The sequence below is a fragment of the Coptis chinensis genome, chromosome 3 (genome assembly GCF_015680905.1).
Source record: "Coptis chinensis isolate HL-2020 chromosome 3, ASM1568090v1, whole genome shotgun sequence".
NCBI lineage: Eukaryota > Viridiplantae > Streptophyta > Magnoliopsida > Ranunculales > Ranunculaceae > Coptis > Coptis chinensis.
The window spans coordinates 112282802-112302274 of NC_141458.1; the positions used below are offsets into that span (position 1 = coordinate 112282802).

Here is a 19473-nt window from a genome sequence, read left to right on the forward strand (position 1 = left end):
CACTAATACAATTATTGTTTCAATAGCAACTTCTGGCGCGCTAGCTTGTCCCATACTACCTCTGTATGATTTTTCTTTTGATATTCTATAAAAAAAAATGAGAAGGAGACAAATAGATTGAGTATACCGTTACTTGTAATATGTCCTTGCAATCGCAATGAAGACTTTGAATAATTAATAATATAGTAATTTGAAAAGTAGATATCCCATTGATGCTTACGTCATAATAATAATATACTAATACTAATAAACCTAAAAATAGTCGAATGGATATCACAGCCCCAATCCATTGAATGAAAACTATTTTCTACTTTAAAAATATTCATTTCAAGATGATCTACATTGCCGACTTGCAGCAGCCCAACGCAAACATGAAGATGCACACAGAAGTTTTTGTTGGTTTTGAGAGGTTGAATGAAAATTTTAAATTGAAATTGCAATTGCCTACATCAAAAGGTGTTGGTAGCAATACAACCCACATTAACTCTTTTTGCTAATGCTATTTAGAAAAAAATAATGTGGCATGACACTAAAAGAACTAACAGGCCATGTATGAAGAATGCTTATATTCTATAGGGTGAATTTCGAACTTTGAGAAAAATTCCAGAATTTGGACCATATATAAAGAATGAAACTATTGAAAACCATATCCATACTTGTTCATATACAATCATGGAGACATTATTTATCAAACAAAGTTGCCTGTAGGACTTACTATGTATGACACGTTGCCTAAGCAAGGTCACAGTGGCTAATTAACATAAATCATGAAAAAGTTAAAACAAACCTTCATGAAATTTTGAGTATGCTGAATTAAGTAGTTATGATATTCAGTGATATTGTGCTGTTTACGTTGAATTGGAATAGCAAAATAATTGTCCACAAAGTTATATATTCCAGCATTGACAGTGAAAGCTGATTTTTCGATGTGAGATTTCATTTCTCTCTTCATATTATCTCAGCCCGATTCTTGTTCTTATACTATTAAAGTATTCAAATTGTTTCTTCATTTAGATCGCATCCTAGAAAAAGAAAATAAATCAGGATTAAGTAAATGTAATACTAACGGTGAGATTAAAGATAATTGGGTACCCAAGATAATTTGTATAAAGCAAAAAATGACATATTTGGGACTTTCTTCTTTGAGAGGGTATTTTTTTTTAGGGTGAACTAGTGTTACCCCCTACTAGATAAGCCAATTAGGATTTCCCCCTACTAGATGGGAAATTAGGGTTTCCCCCCTAAATACACACAAAAAAATTTTGGTCAACCCAATTTGACTTTTTTTTGTATGTGTATTTAGGGAGAAGACCCTAATTTCCCATCTAGGGGGATCCTAATTGGCTCATCTAGTGGGGGGTAATATTGGTTAGCCCTTTTTTTTAACATAAGACAGTTTCATCAACATATAGCAAATATGTTATGCAACTCGTTCTGGACTCTACTAAAACTTGCCCTTACAGACGTAGGCACCAAGCCATTACAAACTAATTGAACCTTAAACTTGGTTGATTCGGCCATAAGATGTGCATGAGGGATCAGTTCCCTGGGACAAAAGACAACCTTACAAAACCTAAAAGATTTCTGGAGATGTTGAACCTCCACCAAAAGACTTAACAGACTCCATGAGACTTCTAAAGCTCCTCCGTTCAACTCATTAACAATTGCTTTGTTGGCTGAGCATACCACCACTTAATTTGTCAATTTTTTGTTGCGATACATGTTGCAACCCTATCTTAGCGCAAGCAATTTGGCTTCCTCTACTGAATCTGCTTTGATGGGTTTGCTTCCTGCAATGGTTGCCCTTCAAAGTGTGAAGCTGTCAATCTGTCATCTATTAAGAGAAGCACAGTCTGGTGAGAGCTATGGTAGTTTTGTTCTTCGAGAAGATTAGAAGTTTAGGCCAGATGTCAACCTGTATTAGATTAATTGTGATACATGGTACCATTCCTATCTCCCACTACTATAGTATTTTAATCTGCAGTCTAGAGGGGGAGCAAAAAAATTATAATATCATCTTGTGCATTACATCACTTGACAGGTAGTCAGCTGCCTGGTTTCGCTCCCTATAGGTGTGTGTTATAGTTAGCTCCGCTTCAATCCTCTGTGAAATTGTAATGCTACTACTACATTACAACACTACCGAGGGGGCCTTCTCTCCCACAAGCACTGTTCTCTAGTCTCCATTTCTTTCATCCCCAACATGCTTCAATTGCATTTAGCTCCTGCCAAATCACTGAGTTACTTTTTGAATGGCCACAATAAGCAATAATAACTTCTCCCTATGCATTTCTGGTCAGACCACTGAGCCATCAAAGTTTAGCATTACTTCACTTACTTGAGGCTTAGTCCATTTGTAGAGCAAAGCAAACCTAATGATATATAAACTGAGGTTCAACATCATTTCCATGGAACAAAGCAAAACCAATTAGAAATGTACATAATTGGTTTGGAATCCAAAGCAGCAACATGCAATTGACAAATATTTCCACGATCCAAGTTATATTGCTAAGCATAGAGCACAGTAGAGGCTAACCGATGAAAACCGTAAGGATACGAAGATCCTAAATATGAGTTTACATATATCACGATGCATAATTAGATGTTATTTGGGCGTTCCAATTTCTACAGAGGTTTGAGTCTCTCCATTCGACTGCGCTTAAGGCACAAAATATATACCATAATGAGAAGTGAGTACATAAAGAAAGCATGTAGCATTTGCTTCGTAAAAGAACAATAATTTGGAGATATATGAGTGCTAAGGTGGACCTAGGTGTCTCTATGGAATTGGCAAAATTTGGAATCTTGACGCATAAGATACCACTACACCATAACAGGCTATTACTAACGGCAAAAAACCGTTGTGAATAATTTTTGCAACGCTTTTTAAGCATTGCAAATAGGATGTGGGTAAAGTGTTGGAAATATTTGCAACAGTTAAAAAATATTACAAACCAAATTTTCCAACGGTTATTAACCGTTGCAGAGTGACAATTACTAACGGTTAAAAAGCGTTGCAAACCAAATTTTCTAACGGTTATTAACCGTTGCATAGTGACTATTACTAACGGTTAAAAAGCATTGCATAGTTTGATTTGTAACGATTATTGATGATGCTTTAATATTTATTTTTTGCTTTGCAACAGTTTACAACCGTTACTAATGTGTTGAGATGGTTAAAAAAATTATTTTAATTTTTTTCCTGCCCTAAACCTGCACCACTTGGTTTCATATAGAAACCAATAAAATTACCAATGCTTTTTCATACCATTTGCCAAGTAAAATAAACACCTGAAAAAAATATTATATTCATTGAACCGTATATATAACTTCAAAAGAGTTTTGAGGGTTACAAATTTAGATTTTCTAAGGGTTACAAATTTCTATACGATTTTCCAAGCAATTCCAAATCTTCAAAATGCAATAACAAACATTAGTGACGATGGCTTCACTCAATATAAATCCTAGTGCCGCTCCACAAAGTCTATCTAATTCCAAAAAAAATCACAAAACAAATTATGAACTTAGAAATACAATCATACTAATTAAATTCATGCAATTAATTAAATTACTTGCCCCCCCCACAAAGATAGACCATTTGTTGTCTACTCCCATATCTCGACGACATAAAACAATGATTATATAAAATCGATGCATAAAAAGAAAATCTTGTAGTAACTTGATGCGTTGAAAATAGAGTGGGGTTTTAATTTTTACCTTAACAAGGAGCTTGAGGTGAGCATGACTCATCAGATTAGGAAGCAATTTTTTGGCCTTCTTGTTTTTCCCTTCATAAAATTGATACCCTACACAATACACCGAACGACAACAAAATGATCTATCAAGCTAAGAAAGAACTTGCACGAGTGATAAGTCTTACATGTAAAGGATCCTGTACCCATGACTCAAAAATAGATTTCCGAAAGTCCACATAAATATATTATGAATTAGTTCACTTATGCAAATCTCATCAGATATGCAAATGAACCTGATTCAATAGTGATTCACATATAGGACTTTTGTCGATCAAAAAAGAAAAACTAACAAGTAAATGGGAGATTACCAATCAAAGGATCATTTTCTTTAGAAAAGTCTTTCATGCCCTCTTAATGTAAGAATTCCCATACAACTCCGTAGACGTTCTTGAGGATGTCAAAAGTTTCCCATACCTACCTATATATGATTCCTATCTCTTGAGAATTGCACTAAAATGTGGGATTCAGTGGTGCAAATTCTCTCGTGCAATCAAACACACCCTAGTTCTCAAGCCACTTTATAAACAAATCAGGAGAAAAGAACACAAAAACAAATAGATTCCTATATCAACGACTCATTGTATATTTAGAACATACCACTTTTTACCTTCAAACATAACTTCTCATAGGTCATATCTAGCCAAAAGAAAGACTTAACCATTGAATATCACCAAATAACCAACGGTGATTAGTATTTGAAGGAATAATTAGTGTTGATGCAAATGATGAATAAACTTTTCTGTAAATCAGCATACTTATATTATATTTTGATACACGGCTTTAAATTACCGATGTGAGACTATTTATCTCAACACGCCCCCTCATGTGTGGCGAGACTTGAGCCTAAAACATGGACTTTTATTCTAATGTGTGACATGGAGCATTTAGCAAACATAGCCTGCTCTCATACCATACAAACTTTGGAGCAGCCAACTGAAAACCGATTGGAAATGAGTGGAAGGGCCCCAGGATTTATACCAATTGTTTATCTCACAACAGTTTGAAATGGAAGTTCTAAAATTCTTGTCATATACAGCAAAACAGGACGTAACTTCCAATATTTCTTGAAGTATTCAAATGTATCAAGGCATAACTTACATAAGCAAAGCAAATAGACTCGTACTAAGAGAAATTTAACAAAGTAATTATAATGATGAAAAAAAAAAAAAAGGGTGAGAAAGATAGACCTTGAACTAGCGGTCCGTTGTTCCGCAACAACTTTCCTCCGACTACGACGCCAAAAAGTGTTGGAAATATTGGGTTCACTATGTGATGAACTGCTTCAGTGAAAAAAGATTAAGTTACGGTCTTGTAAAAGTAACTTTACCATTCACTACAATAGACAAATGCACTAAGCTGGAAACATAGTCCAGAAAGACTGAACAGAGTGTCAAGGGTAATTCAAAATTATTTCTGGTTTGATGTGCAACCATTAAGAGTAACCCTACCTTAGATTTCGGTCCAAAGAAGTTGTGGGCCGCAACATTACATTACGTAATGAAGGACCTGCTACATTTGAAGATGCTTCTAGTCTCCGTTGGTGCAAGGGTTGAATTGCCTCATCTTGTTCAAGACTGCAATAAAATGGACATATTTTGGCCAGAAGATACAAAGATAAAGAGAACAAGCATCTCAGAACAAAGAGTAGATATAAACCGGGAAGGGCAGTTATTTTTATTTTGCAAGTTAGATTTTCTTGTTCGAAGTTGTTTGCCTAGTGCAAGGAGATGGAGTCCTTCTATAGGTAGGGTTTCTTGTGTTATTGTCTTGTGTGTGGGGTTCCACTGAAGAAGGTTTCTGACCATTCTCTTTCTATTTTGGGTTATGAACTGCTGATTAAACTCATATTCTGATAGAAGAAAAGGCCAGGGAGTATAATATTTGTACCATTCGGCGTCTGCTCTATCTGCATATCCATAAAGGGGACTGTTCGGTTCAAGTGGAGAATCACAGGAGTCATTCTCAGCAGAGTCACTTTCCCCTGCAGCAGCAATATGAGACATGAAGATTGCCCTGGTTGAACAGAGTATTAGCTGGCCAGGGAACCACATAAGATCAACAAGTAGTTCGACAGACTTCAGTACAACTATCACAGACATATGCTTGTAAGAATCTGCGCGCTCAATAGCTCCATCACTAGGCAGACCCTAACAATATAAATAAACACGATAAGAGCTAACAGATTAGCTAGGACGAAAGAAATTAATCAAAACAGGAACATTTGTATCATGGTTTGATGACTAAATCTCACAAGATAGTGAAAGAGGTAAAAGAGGCTTTGTTCATTTGGCTAGTGCGTGTGCAAGCTTTCAGAGAGTGGGCTTTACGGACTTTATGTGTAATTGTGATAAACTTGTAATTTAAGGGACATGTCTTATCATGGTCTAGTAACACACAGTATCTACAAGAACTTTGAACAGGATAGCTCGGGAACGACATGAATCATGCCTTATCTGCCCCAACAGCTGCCCACCACGGTTCTCAAACATATGAGAGCTTTCATCCATTGCAGCTTTTGCAGGAATTAATTCCGAACTTGGATGCTTATAAAAATCAGAAACCTGGCAAAGCATTGTGTGATAAGCATGGGATCAAATACTGATTACGGAGAGGGGGAAGAATCCCAATATTAACCGCGAAAGGAAAAAAAGACAATGCACAGATGTATTGTATTACAGCAATTTCTGGATAATCTTCCGTTGAAAAAATAAGGCATTGCATCCATGCTTTCAAGGGAACAATTAAACAAACTACCTCATCTATACAGCAACCAAATAAAAAATATAATTTTATGAAATCAAGTAAACAGGCAGGGTTCCGGCCCTGACCTGTGTTCATTATACCTGAAATGAGACGCAGGCAGTGAGGCGGGAAGAACCTTACTATCTTCGATAGGTATACCAACAGTTTCAATGAGCCTATTATCCTCCAATTTTATAAGTGCCTGAAGGATCAGAAATGAGAGGAAAAGAAGAAGAGGCCTAAGAGTGCATTTCATTAAATCCATCAAATACTAGCTGTTATCACAAACTCAGGTTAATGTCTACTTTCATAAACAGTAGCACGTCCCCAGATTAATGCGCACTAGATCTTTATAGTATAGCGCACTCCTTTTCGTTACGAATAAAAGCAGCAGTCCACTTGGACACTGGAGATCATTTGTTCATGCATGAAGGGGAGAAAGGGTGGGGCAACTGAACATGAGCTATGTCTCAGGCCAACCAACGACTCTGAACTATAAACGACTCAGTAAGATTAGCAATAGAATATACCAATATGTTCTTGTGATACCATGTGTACCCCCTAAACCTTCAAAGAAGCTTCAAGTAGTAAGATCATACATTTCCAACTCTCTAGCAACGCAAGGTGGATAGAAACATAAGTAGGAAGAAACTCACAAGTTAGTGGTGGAATCAACGAGGAGCTCTATGACTTCCATGTGCTAATTCTACCTTAAAGTGGTTATATATAAATTGACATATGTTTGTAACGTAATTGAGGGTGTTGTGTGTTGTAGGTGGGGTCTTGTATAACATCTTGCTAGGAGAGCCATTACTTGTAAATTGTAATCAATGGACACAACATGGATTCGTCATGACTATGGATAGGCATTCAACAAAAAAAAAACATAATAATATCCACCATAACTTTTCTAATAAACCAAACCTTAATAGTGCCATCAGCAGCAGTAACAACTTGAGGAATAGGCGATCTCCCGACTTTATATCCAGCTTCCTGAAGGTCATTTCTGAATGCTTGTGGCACTGTGTTTGACATTATCCAATATCAGTAACAAAAACAATATCATTAAAATAAAACAAGAAAGAGGTCAGGACTCACAGTGACTAAAATCTTGAATCTCTTTAGCTTTAGTCTTGTACAAAAGATGATTTTCCCTCGGTAGCTTTGCTGACTAAAGTCAATAGCTAGTTGTTGTAGGTCTTGTTGAGACATGCCCAGGAGCACGTGTGGGTCTACATGAGTTAACACTTTACTACTACTTGGAACAGATACAGCGTTGTAGGAAGAGAACAAATGGTGCGTGATGAGGAACGGAGCATAACACGTGTCAGTGGTGCACAACATAAATGCTGCTGCAACTGTAGCAATAGCAGCACCATATTTCTTGTTTTTCCTTAAACCCCTGCAATAGCAGCCAAAGAATAAGTTCCCATGCATAGTTGACGTTCTAAAATTGACTTCAATGGAAAACAAATATAGCAAAACTTTGCAACTCATTCGAAAGCTCTATCACTTCAAACTAACCAACTTAATGCTCCTTATACAGATAAGCTTCCGAACATTTACACATAGAAAGACTTCTAAAATTGACTGGATAAGATACTCGGTTCAGTTTTCTCTAAACGCAGAACGTAAGATCAGTAGTTTTAGGTTTAACTTACCAGTAAAATGTAAAATTGTAATCTTTTACTCTATTCTCCAATCAGATTTTTTCTTTCTTTATCAGTAAAAGAGCCAAACCTTTTATTCTACATTCTACTCAAACTTGATAATGACAAGCATAGAAAGTTACCTTTAGTGCACTTTTCACGGGCTCCAATGACTCAAACTCAACAAATCCGAAACAGAATCCCCTTCCTTGCTGAGTAACAACCAACAGAGAACCAAAAACCACGTTAATAAAAAAAATTGCAACCTATGATATGTTTGACAAATGTTAATTAAGGAATGAGGAGATATAGCCAGAAGAAAAAATTGCAACCTGTGATATGTTTGACAAATGTTAAAAAAAAGGCAGAGCATAGTTTACAATTAGGCAGATATAGCCAGAAGAAGAAAGAAAAGACGAGGAAAACTTAATAAGAAACAAAGGCCCAAAGTATGAAGACTACTATAAGCAATACATGGGTTTCCCCATTTACCCACCTATTTGAATTCATCTGCTCTTCTGCATTATCAAGCAGGAAAGATTATTTCTAATTATCTCTTGTAGATTTAAGTGCATTATACTAGAAAAACAAAAAGTTAAAGACGTAATACCTTTATGTAGTTGTTAGTGTACAGAGTAAAACGGTGATAAATTCCAGCCGGAAGCACAATCATACCTCCTTTCTTTACCCACACACGAATCCAGCGTTCATCTCGATCCCTCACATCAAAATACCCTTCACAAAAATAAATAGCAATCAGAGAAGACCTCAAAAGAATTGGTACATGTATCAAGTAATAACATCTCAATATTAAACCAGTAAGTCAGAACTACTCCTACCGCTTCCTGCAACACAGTAGCGAATTTCCTCATCAGTGTGGAGATGCTCTTCGAAAAAGTTTTTGATCTTCACCTCATAGTTAGGCAATTTTTCTGGGCAAACCTCGATAATATCTTGGGTAAAAGATCAAACTGTGTAAGTCAACCATAGACAATAAATGCTAGCTGGGAAAAATTAAAGTATCCATCACTGAGTTACTTTTTGAATGGCCACAATAAGCAAAAATAACTTCTCCCTATGCATTTCTGGTCAGACCACTGAGCCATCAAAGTTTAGCATTACTTCACTTACTTGAGGCTTAGTCCATTTGCAGAGCAAAGCAAACCTAATGATATATAAACTGAGGTTCAACATCATTTCCATGGAACAAAGCAAAACCAATTAGAAATGTACATAATTGGTTTGGAATCCAAAGCAGCAACATGCAATTGACAAATATTTCCACGATCCAAGTTATATCAAGCAATGGGCTAAGCATAGAGCACAGCAGAGGCTAACCGATGCAAACCGTAGGGATACGAAGATCCTAAATATGAGTTTACATATATCACGATGCATAATTAGATGTTATTTGGGTGTTCAAATTTCTACAGAGGTTTGAGTCTCTCCATTCGACTGCGCTTAAGGCACAAAATATATACCATAATGAGAAGTGAGTGCATAAAGAAAGCATGCAGCATCCGCCTCGTAAAAGAATAATATTTTGGAGATATATGAGTGCTAAGGTGGACTTAGGTGTCTCTATGGAATTGGCAAAACTTGGAATCTTGACACATAAGATACATACTTAATGTGCAGTACATAATATGTTGCCCAATTATGGAAACAAATACATGAATTCTCTAAAAAAATCATCTATATTGCGAAAAATATATGTATGCCATTAGAACAAATGTACGTTGACCATCTTATCAATGGAAACACCTAACAACTAATGTTGATAAGTAGATAATTTTTAAATTTGTCAGTAAACTGGGTTTTCTTGACCAATAAGCACATGCAGGCCAAACTTGTAGTTCCTCTACATCCAAGAAAATCATACGTAACACTCAACACTCAACAATGGAGAGAGAGTCATTTATGCCCACTCACAAAGCATATTATTAGTCTAGATTTTTAAGCTCAGCCCATTGTTTAGAATAAATTCTTCAATTGTAAATGATATAGACAAAAAATATGTAAGAAATTAGAAAGGTAAGTCACATAGAGTAGAAGGCAGAGCTTCTTAAGAACTATAGGCAGTTCATATAAGTTATTGTATTGTTATTCTAAAGCGCAGCTAAGTCCCCTTGAATGGCCATGTCTGCATAGACACCACTCTTGCCCATGCATGCTATGTATGTTAATATGAATGGACTTTATTGTGAAGCCATCTCCATGTTCATCAGCACACTTCTACAATTTTGCTTTTGTTTCTCTTATTATTCATCAATTCAAAGATCATAAAGCTTTTACATATAGATGTCTATCTGTCATTCTTAAACAATCGTGTCGAATTTGTGAAAGTTTAAGAGAGACTTGGTCATAAAGTAGAATAGGGGACACATACATGTACCATAAATGTTGATTTTATCGAAAACTTAATTATGACACATAACCAAACCTAAGTGTTTCTCACATCAGTTCGAAAGAAGCCTACCTTAGTTAACTTGATGTAACTGTATATATACACAAAAAGAGCAAAGACATATGAAGGACAAAAGAACATGATAACTTAAATAGTTTTTAGTCCAAACCTATATGGTAAAATGTTAATCCCAATCTTCCACAGTTAAAATAAAGTGCCCTTCTTACGCGTCCCGGACCCTTTGTACCCCTTGGCATGTTGCCTTCACCTATACCATGATAACTTATATAGTCAAGACAGCTACTCTAACAAACAATCCCCTTGCGAGCTATGCTGTTAAGCAACCAAGTCTAACCAACTTTAATCCCTTGCACCTACTCAAACTATTACCATCCAGTTTCTCTCCAACTTTTAGGCTTAAATGTTCCACAGGAAGTCCATGAAAAGAAAGAAAATCTGACAAAGATATTCTTAAAGTTTTCTTTTAAGAACAACAATAAGCAAGTTTGCAAGATAATATAAAGCAACCTGGAAGTAGCTAGCCTTGTCAAGGAAAAAAATATTAAATCTAAATGTATTATTCATATGATCAAAAGGAATTATGCTCATGACCAACGTATCAAAAGTAAAACTTTTGTTCATATGCATCTTGATTTTATTCAAGTGTTGCATGGTAATTTTGATTTGGTTGTACCTTTCAGTTTATAACATTAAATCTAAACTTGAAGCGCATATTGAGACATCAAGTTGTTTCTAACAAATCTAAACTACAACTACACAGAAGCCGGAAACTAAAAGTAACAAATAATGACACTAAAACAAACCTGAAAATGGGTGTCAATGAAATACTTTACTGCTGATTCTTGGAGAAACATGGAGGTCAACTACAACAAAAGGAAATTGGGAATCATTTCTGAATAATCAAATAATGACATCCGTGGATACACGGATACCGATACGCCGGATAATGGGTATTTTCCGATCACGTGGGGATACGCTGGGGATACGTGGGGATACGCTGGGGATACGTGGCGGATACTGCTGGAATAGTAATTTCACAAATTTTTTTGAAACTCAAAAAAAAAGTGAAATAAAATCCAAGATAAGAAGAGATGCAAGAGAATAAAGATGAAGTGAATTAAGATGTGGAAAATGACTTAGTTGAAGTTGGACAACTTGATTGACAAATCCATTGTATTGTTTTGAACTTTTTGTTGGCATTTGCTTGCAAAAACTTATACAAAGTTGTCAATGTGTTTGAATTGGTCATTTTATGAAGTAGAATTGCCATTTTAATTTGAATTTGGTGAAATATATATATATATATATATATATATATATATATATATATATATATATATATATATTATTCAAACAATCCATGACGGAAAAATGTGGGATCCGTGTCGTGTTGTATCATTTCCGTGCTTCCTAGATAATCACCAACTAAACAACATATTATATAAGACTCCTACAATGTACATGAATACCAACAAAACATATACTCTCTTCAGAAGCATCTTTTGCATAAAATATAAGTTTATAGGAACCCAAGTAGTATCCTACAATCCTACCATCTCAGCACCTTTTCATCCTCTTAGCTCACGTAGATTAAATCCAAGACTTCACTTCTTTTCTTTGTCTTTATTTTCGTGTAATAAGATATGCTAACAAATTACCACTTAAAAAATAATAATAATAAATAAAAAAAATTGATAGTATTTTTCAAAAGATGCACCTATTGTAAATTACAGATAATAAAGAGCAATGGAGTGTGTTGGATTCATAAGCAAGTTAATGTAGGCTTCGACTTTCACACAGCCTACGGTTGTTGCTTTTAACCACGCTGACTAATCCTAGGACTAAAGCATATTTTTTGTATTTGAACTACACAGAAGTCTGATGTACCAATTAACATCCTACAAATATTTCAAATTAAGTCTCCGCTGTCATTAAACTATACCTAGCTTATCAAAACAATAAGCTTAAATTGATAGTCCTTCATAATCGAACCATAAACAAAAACCTATATAAGAAGATGAGCTTCAATCCACACACCCTAAAAAAAACACGGATAAAGTAGAAGATATACTTAGCAAGAGAAGGGGCAAGACACACTTTGTTGGTTAAGTATAGTTATCATCTTTACTAAAGCATATCTCAATTTTTTTGAAAACAGAAATACATATTTCTATAATGGAAGGAGAAATTTTCCACCATTTCGTAACTAATGCCAAAAACAAAATCTGGAATTCTAGATCCTTTTGTACTGGGTAAGCGAAAACAGCATACATAAGGGGAATAACGGTTTGTTGCCACTCCGCCACTCCGGGGAAGCTCAATCTTGATGAATCATATCACTGGCTTGGGGATCTCGCAGTTTCGATTATTTCAATCATTTATGTGTTTTTATGACGAACTATAGCAAGTAGAGACATTAGCTCGATGCACAAATTACCAATTTGTAGACTATATAATCTTCCTACACATAAATGAGAAAAAAGAAAAGACAAAAAGAAATACAGCATGAAAAGCCATTTGTTCTGTATGCAAAAAGCGAGATAATACCTAAATAATAGTGGACGACATTGATCCTTCACATTCAAATAACTTTGGTGCATCTTTAACTGGAAACAAAAAAATAAATCCTTAAATCAAATGAGCCTTATTTAATTAAGTACAAAATGGAATTTGAATGAGTAGCAATCAATGACCTATTCAAATATATAGAAATCAAGACAACCAAAACCTGTTTCCATGTATGAGTAACACTGTCAAATCTAATCTATCAGTATCAATATTTGCATAAGAGGTATCATTTATCAAAGAGTCTAGGTTAGAAAATGATATACTAAAGTTAACCGAAGTGATCTTTATTACATGTATAAGCGATAATTGCCTTATTACGTGGATATGCACCATACTATTCCCCTGAATTTGAGAACACTAATAGATGGATATGCACCATAGTATCCTCCTAAATTTGTGAACACTTTATTTATTTTCCCACGAAACATAATGCCTAAAAGGGAAGACAACCAAATAACTACTAGACACATGCTTAAAAGAAGAAATAAGCATAATGTTACAATTTTAGTTTCAACTTAGCATAGTGCTGATTGAGATGAAACCAAATAACCTTATGACAAAGTAAAACCAATCCGTTGAAAGGGATTACATACTTTTTGCATGCTTCAAAAATTATTATTCAACAATGATCAATTAGTGACCAACACGCATTAAGCTACTCAACTTGATCAGGCTTAGAGTGAAAGATCAGATGGTAAGAAAACCTTACTATCCATTGCAAAGGAATTCCCCTACCCAGACAGAAAACAAAGTAATTATTAATCTAAGCTTAACAATGAAAGACAAGAAGAACACCAAAGAGAATAAAATGAGAGACCACTGAAGAAATCAACATATAATTCCAAGCGGATTATACTACACATTATTTTGTTACACATGATTTAGGTAAGCTCCAGTCATAAAAATTGTAAACATTGAACCATAGAAACACAAAACTAATAAGAGTTTCACTTGGATCTTAAATGCAATCTCAATAGCAATTAAAATGGGTGTCATCCAATGATAGCACGTTTGCATGTAAAACCTAATAACAAACAAAGAAGGAATCTATTGTACCCAAAAAAAGCTTAGTCTACCAACTTTCGATCTTTTGCCTATACCTTACAGTCACTGAAGTTAATCAAGGTGACACAAATACCCTAAGGGTAGTTCATTTTGGCACAAACCAAAATTACATACGCTAAAAGCCATTAGTGGTTCAATTCCGAGACTAAAAAATAATACAAAGCTTTTTCCATCACCCGAGTTAAGCTTAAATAAGCACAACAATAACGATGACCAACAAAACTAATAGTGATGTTTTTTCTTTTATTTTTGTTCTTCTCACCAACATAAATAATTCAACAAACAACTGAGTCCCTAGTATTAATCACTTGGACTGGTCAGTAAATTTCTCCACCATTCCCATACTTATTTTCATCATGTTGTTTCAGTTTCTTAAAAGAACTGACACACAAAATAAGAAAGTAAGAACCCCCATCAACAATTTGGGTTAAACCTCACATAAAAATAAAAATAAAAAACTTCAAAAACCCGAAACAGATAAGAAGACAATGAACATTTCGTGTGAAAAAGCTTATCAACCATGAGGAGATAAGAAAACAATGAAGACATCTTACTTGACAGAAGATAAAAATCTTACTTGACAGAAGATGAAGACATAATAGGTTGATAGGCACGAATACCTGGCGATGAAGAAGAGGTTGAGCTTCCCAGAAAAATCAGACCACGAAAACCCACCTCTTGAATGAATTGATTACTGTATAATAATCCCTTTTTCTGCAAATAACAATTCCCCAAACCAAAAAATAATCACTAAAACAACACAAAAATGAAAATCATGATGAGATATCATCAATTACAGTCATCATATCATTACAGAATCTCGAATCAATGATGTAAAGAGATGCACCATGGGAGAAGTGCATGTTTGGAAACATAAAAAGGTTTACCTCCTTTTCATGTTGATCGACACCGCAACACTTGAGGCATAATATACCACGCCTTAATTAAGTTATGACAAACGGCGTGGTGTAAAACACTTATTAGTAGGTAATGTATGTCATTCCAAATATAGAAATAAATAAAGAAATTGGGAACGATTTATGCTCTTCCTAAACTGTACACTTGCAAATCATGTTAGAATTTAAATCCTGCTAAAAGCGTTATCTTAATTAACTATATGAGTTTATGACTATTTAGTACCACATACTTTCATTTTTTTTCCTAAATGGTACCCATACTTTTTTTCTTGCCTATTAATACCACGAACTCTTAATTTATTTCAATTTAGTACCTCAGTCTCTTTTCCGTCTCAATCCGTCAAATTTTGCCAACGGCGAGCTCGGTTTATAACACTCAAACCGCCCAATCCAATTAACTTTAACCCGATCTAGATCAAATATAACCGGATGCACCTTTCTAACTTGTTATGGGGAGCACGGTATCCTCATCACCTTCATCTCCCCCAACAGCACAAAACCTCCATTGATCAACCACCATCAAACACCAATCTGAATACAATCAGATCGAATCACAAGTACCTTGAATTTGAGAGATTCATTAAGAAAGCTACTTACATATTTATAAGAATCTCAACTAGCCATTCTCTATTTAATATAAACTAAGAGATCTTACTTGCAGGAAACATAAAACATGCTAACAAAAGTAATCTGAAAACGTAGGTTTCTTGATTCAACATGGTATTGAAGACGGAGAACTTTTATTCCTCTGAAGTAACTTGGGTTTATAATGCTCACACACAACATCAAGCAGACCACCATGGACAAGTTCGTCAAATTTCAACAACGTATCTTTTGTTTCTTTGGCATTAAATCTTCTCGAATGTTCTTGATTATCTCTAACATCGATAATTACTTTTGATTCTGGAGTAGACGACGGATTCATTAGGACTCTCTTCTTTTCATCTGATGTGAAACAAAGCTTCTTTCCAAATTCTGGATTAGACGACTTCGCTACTACTTTCTTCTTTTCATCTGATGTGAAACAAAACTTCTTTCTAAGCAATTTAAAATGAAATTTCTTGATGGAAGCAGCGATCTCCATGGCGTTCTAATTTGAACAAAGTAAAAAGATTGCTTCCAATGTCTAATGCACATCCTTGCAATATATTTATAGTACTTGAATTGGTCTGTTGTATTAGAATCCCAAAAGTAATAGAACTTTAGAGTTTAGAACATAGATTGTATTTCTATTGAGTTGGGAGTCATGTGGTTGTGAAGAAGTTTTGTGTGGTTGATCGGTGGAGGTTTTGTGCTGTTGGGGGAGATGAAGGTGATGAGGATACCATGCTCCCCACAACAAGTTAGAAAGGTGCATCCGGTTTTATATGATCTGGATCGGGTTAAAAGTTAGTTGGATTGGACCAGTTTGAGTGTTATAAACCGAGCTCGCCGTTAGCAAAATTTGACAGATTGAGATGGAAAAGAGACTGAGGTACTAAATTGACACAAATTAAGAGTTCGTGGTATTAATAGGTGAAAAAAAAAGTATAGGTACCATTTAGGGAAAAAAATGAAAATACGTGGTAATAAATAGTCATAAACTCTTAACTATATCTGTTTTTGGACTTTTCTCCTTATATCCAAGGCCCATTTACCCTTAGTCCAGCCATGAACCCATTTTTATGCAACTCATAAACCAACTCTAAGATAAATAAAGCACAACAAATCAACAAAGAATATGGAAAAATAGTTTAAATTCTATTGGCAAAGGAGACTTGAAATAAATGGACCATATAATTTGAACACAATTAGAAGTAACTATTATTTTGAAATATTTGTTTGAATAAATCGTTGAGAAAGAAAATGATAGAACAAAAACAACAATAGACGTTACGTGGCACAACCTTCATCAATGAACCACACATAGACACAACATTGTAATATGGACGAACTTGATATAAAGAGCAAGTATGAATCACATTTAGTACTCTAATAATTTTAATGGAACTTAGCAGGCGACCGAATAGATTAGAGAAGACGCAATATTCAGAAAAAACCTAGCTACTCCTACCAAACTACAAATTTGATCAATAAGCTATAAATAATTTAAAATAAGAAAAATAAGATGATGAGTAGCTCTAACTACTATCTCCATGCATGTTTAAGCTTATTCATGTTTTTCAGTTTGATATGATTGACTAAGTTGATCTAAAGGTAGTATATAAGTTCCAGGATAACACACCAAAATGTCCGAAATAAAAACTATTGATGTGCCAGCTGCGAAATAAAAAGATAAATAACTCGATCTCCAGAAGCAAGGGTCAAGCTGGCTTATTAACATGTGAGGAGGTACAATGAGAAATAAAGACTAAGAAAAATGTCCTAACAGTAATGGAGATTTCAAAGGATTACTATGTTTAGCCATTGTTCCGAATTGAATGGATTATTATGACATACCTTGTCGATTCCAACACCTGTTAATTGATCGATCTATACCACACATATAGATACCTAACACCATGGTTTCCAAACATGCAATAACAACAACATACTATTAGTTAAATAATCCAATAAGTTCAAAAAAATTGGTCTTCTCATAAGTTCTTCCCCTTTATCATTACCTTTAGCAATCGCATAAAAGACAGCGGTGACAAATCAAATATTTTTTGCAGAGGAAGAATCGAATCTCCTTGATCTCTTCTTTGAGTGGGAATAGCAATGAGATTGGAATTCTCCTTCTCAATAATATTTTTCCCACGACCTAATCATCACACTATGATAAAATGTAAATTATTATCAAGAATAGGTTAATATATGTTACAACTAAATCATATTTCATTGAATCAAGCAGTATTATTGAAGGACTATGCATGGAACTTACATTGCATGAGTATGACATCCATATTTTAACTCCCTCAAAGCCAACAGTTAAAAGAGTCCTCGAAAACACATAACAAAATGGTATCACAAATTTATCAAATCTTATTCCCAATCGAGATGCAATAATACCTGATTTCACTCCATTTATAGGGGATCGTAGCTCGTATCATAATTATACTATTTTTAAGACAATTCTATTTCATTCACTCTCGGTAACCGTCTACTCTTTCTGTAGCTGATTGTACTTCCTCTCTGCCAGACCCAACCCTAAAACAAATGAAAATAAAAGAAAGGGGAATCAGAATACATTTCCTCGAGCAAGCAAATCAAGAGAAAAGGGAGGACCAGGCGTAGCCGGACCATCTAAGTATGGGGAGAGCCACTACTGCTTTCATTGTTCTACTATTGAGGGCAAGTTTCGCTCATTGAATTGCCGCGGTGCTGCCTTGAGAAAAGGAATCCCGACCTCCATCTCTAGTAGAATTATTTTATTTGTTTGTTGGGATTTTTTGATTTTTTTTCGCTAAATAATGAAAAAGGGTTTGGAGTGGTGGAGATTCGTTGTGGGGAAGAAGTACCTTCCTCTAACACTACAGAGTCTACAGATCACTGTGCTATAAGATATAAAATTCGGAGAAGAACCTCTTTGGGGCATCTCCTTTAAATAACGAATTGCACGATCATTCTCACCCAAATCACAGAGTGCTCTAAACAAAGAATTGAAACAGGAAATTAAACATGAGGATTCATACCTCTAGACTTCATTTCATCCAGAAGGACTATTGCTTTGGTCGGTTTTCCCAGCTTACAGTAGTCATGAATTACCACGGCATATGCCTTCACATCAGGTTTCAACCCAAGGCTAATCATTTCCTTTAGATGGTTGGCAGCATCATCAGACCTCCCCATAATGCAAAGTCCCTTCAATAGGTTTGTGTGTGTTGCGACATTATCTTTCAAACCCTTCAGCCTCATCTTACTCATCATCCTTTTTGCTTCTTCAACCTTTCCATTCATACACAGACCATAAATAAATGCATTGTAAGTATAAACATTCGGCTAGCTTACAGTTCCTCCGCACCATTTCTTCCATGCATTTCTCCGCCTCCTCTAACTGATTATGTTTACAATATCCATCAATCAATGTAGTAAACGTAAATGTATCAGGCAAACATTCTTTACCCACTATCATTTCATCAACAATCTCCCTAGCATACTTCATCTCGCCTTTTCTACATAACCCGGCAACAAAAGTATTATACGTAAACACATTCGGTTTACAACACATTCCATTAAACACCCTTTTCGCATCTTCAATCATACCCAACTTACAATAACCTCTAATCATAGTAGTATAGTATTTCACCAATTAAAACCTCTAATTGGAATTTCAAAATTTCTGTAGGTCTCAAAAATTTCAATGTGTAATTGTGTCATTTGTGTGTGTTGGATACATCCGTACATGTTTGACAGAAGCACATAAAACA

At 35.1% G+C, this 19473-nt stretch overlaps 1 protein-coding gene across 36 annotated transcripts; it reads right to left on the reverse strand.

Annotated features, from left to right (window-relative positions):
- Positions 1 to 1480: 1480 nt before the first annotated feature.
- On the reverse strand, positions 1481 to 19454 carry LOC147513042 (uncharacterized). Of its 36 annotated transcripts, XM_086596049.1 has the most exons (21): positions 18739 to 19454; positions 17988 to 18253; positions 17728 to 17879; positions 17564 to 17617; positions 15439 to 15685; positions 14828 to 14921; positions 13736 to 13873; positions 13122 to 13180; positions 11378 to 11437; positions 8986 to 10821; positions 8757 to 8881; positions 8290 to 8358; positions 7596 to 7899; positions 7422 to 7519; positions 6599 to 6699; positions 6152 to 6316; positions 5643 to 5902; positions 5204 to 5329; positions 4943 to 5035; positions 3718 to 3806; positions 3285 to 3488 (listed from the first exon to the last, which is right to left on the reverse strand). In XM_086596049.1, exons 16-20 carry the CDS (start codon positions 6260 to 6262, stop codon positions 3791 to 3793), a joined length of 606 nt encoding a protein of 201 aa, XP_086452175.1. In that variant the 5' UTR covers positions 6263 to 6316; positions 6599 to 6699; positions 7422 to 7519; positions 7596 to 7899; positions 8290 to 8358; positions 8757 to 8881; positions 8986 to 10821; positions 11378 to 11437; positions 13122 to 13180; positions 13736 to 13873; positions 14828 to 14921; positions 15439 to 15685; positions 17564 to 17617; positions 17728 to 17879; positions 17988 to 18253; positions 18739 to 19454; the 3' UTR covers positions 3285 to 3488; positions 3718 to 3790. The 36 variants fall into 36 exon arrangements, with proteins under 36 accessions (XP_086452171.1, XP_086452165.1, XP_086452175.1 ...); XM_086596045.1 differs by lacking the exons at positions 3285 to 3488; positions 13736 to 13873; positions 15439 to 15685 and adding exons at positions 1481 to 2225; positions 2339 to 2372; XM_086596062.1 differs by lacking the exons at positions 13736 to 13873; positions 15439 to 15685 and having other exon boundaries at positions 8822 to 8881; positions 8986 to 9099; positions 9278 to 9311.
- Positions 19455 to 19473: the final 19 nt, after the last annotated feature.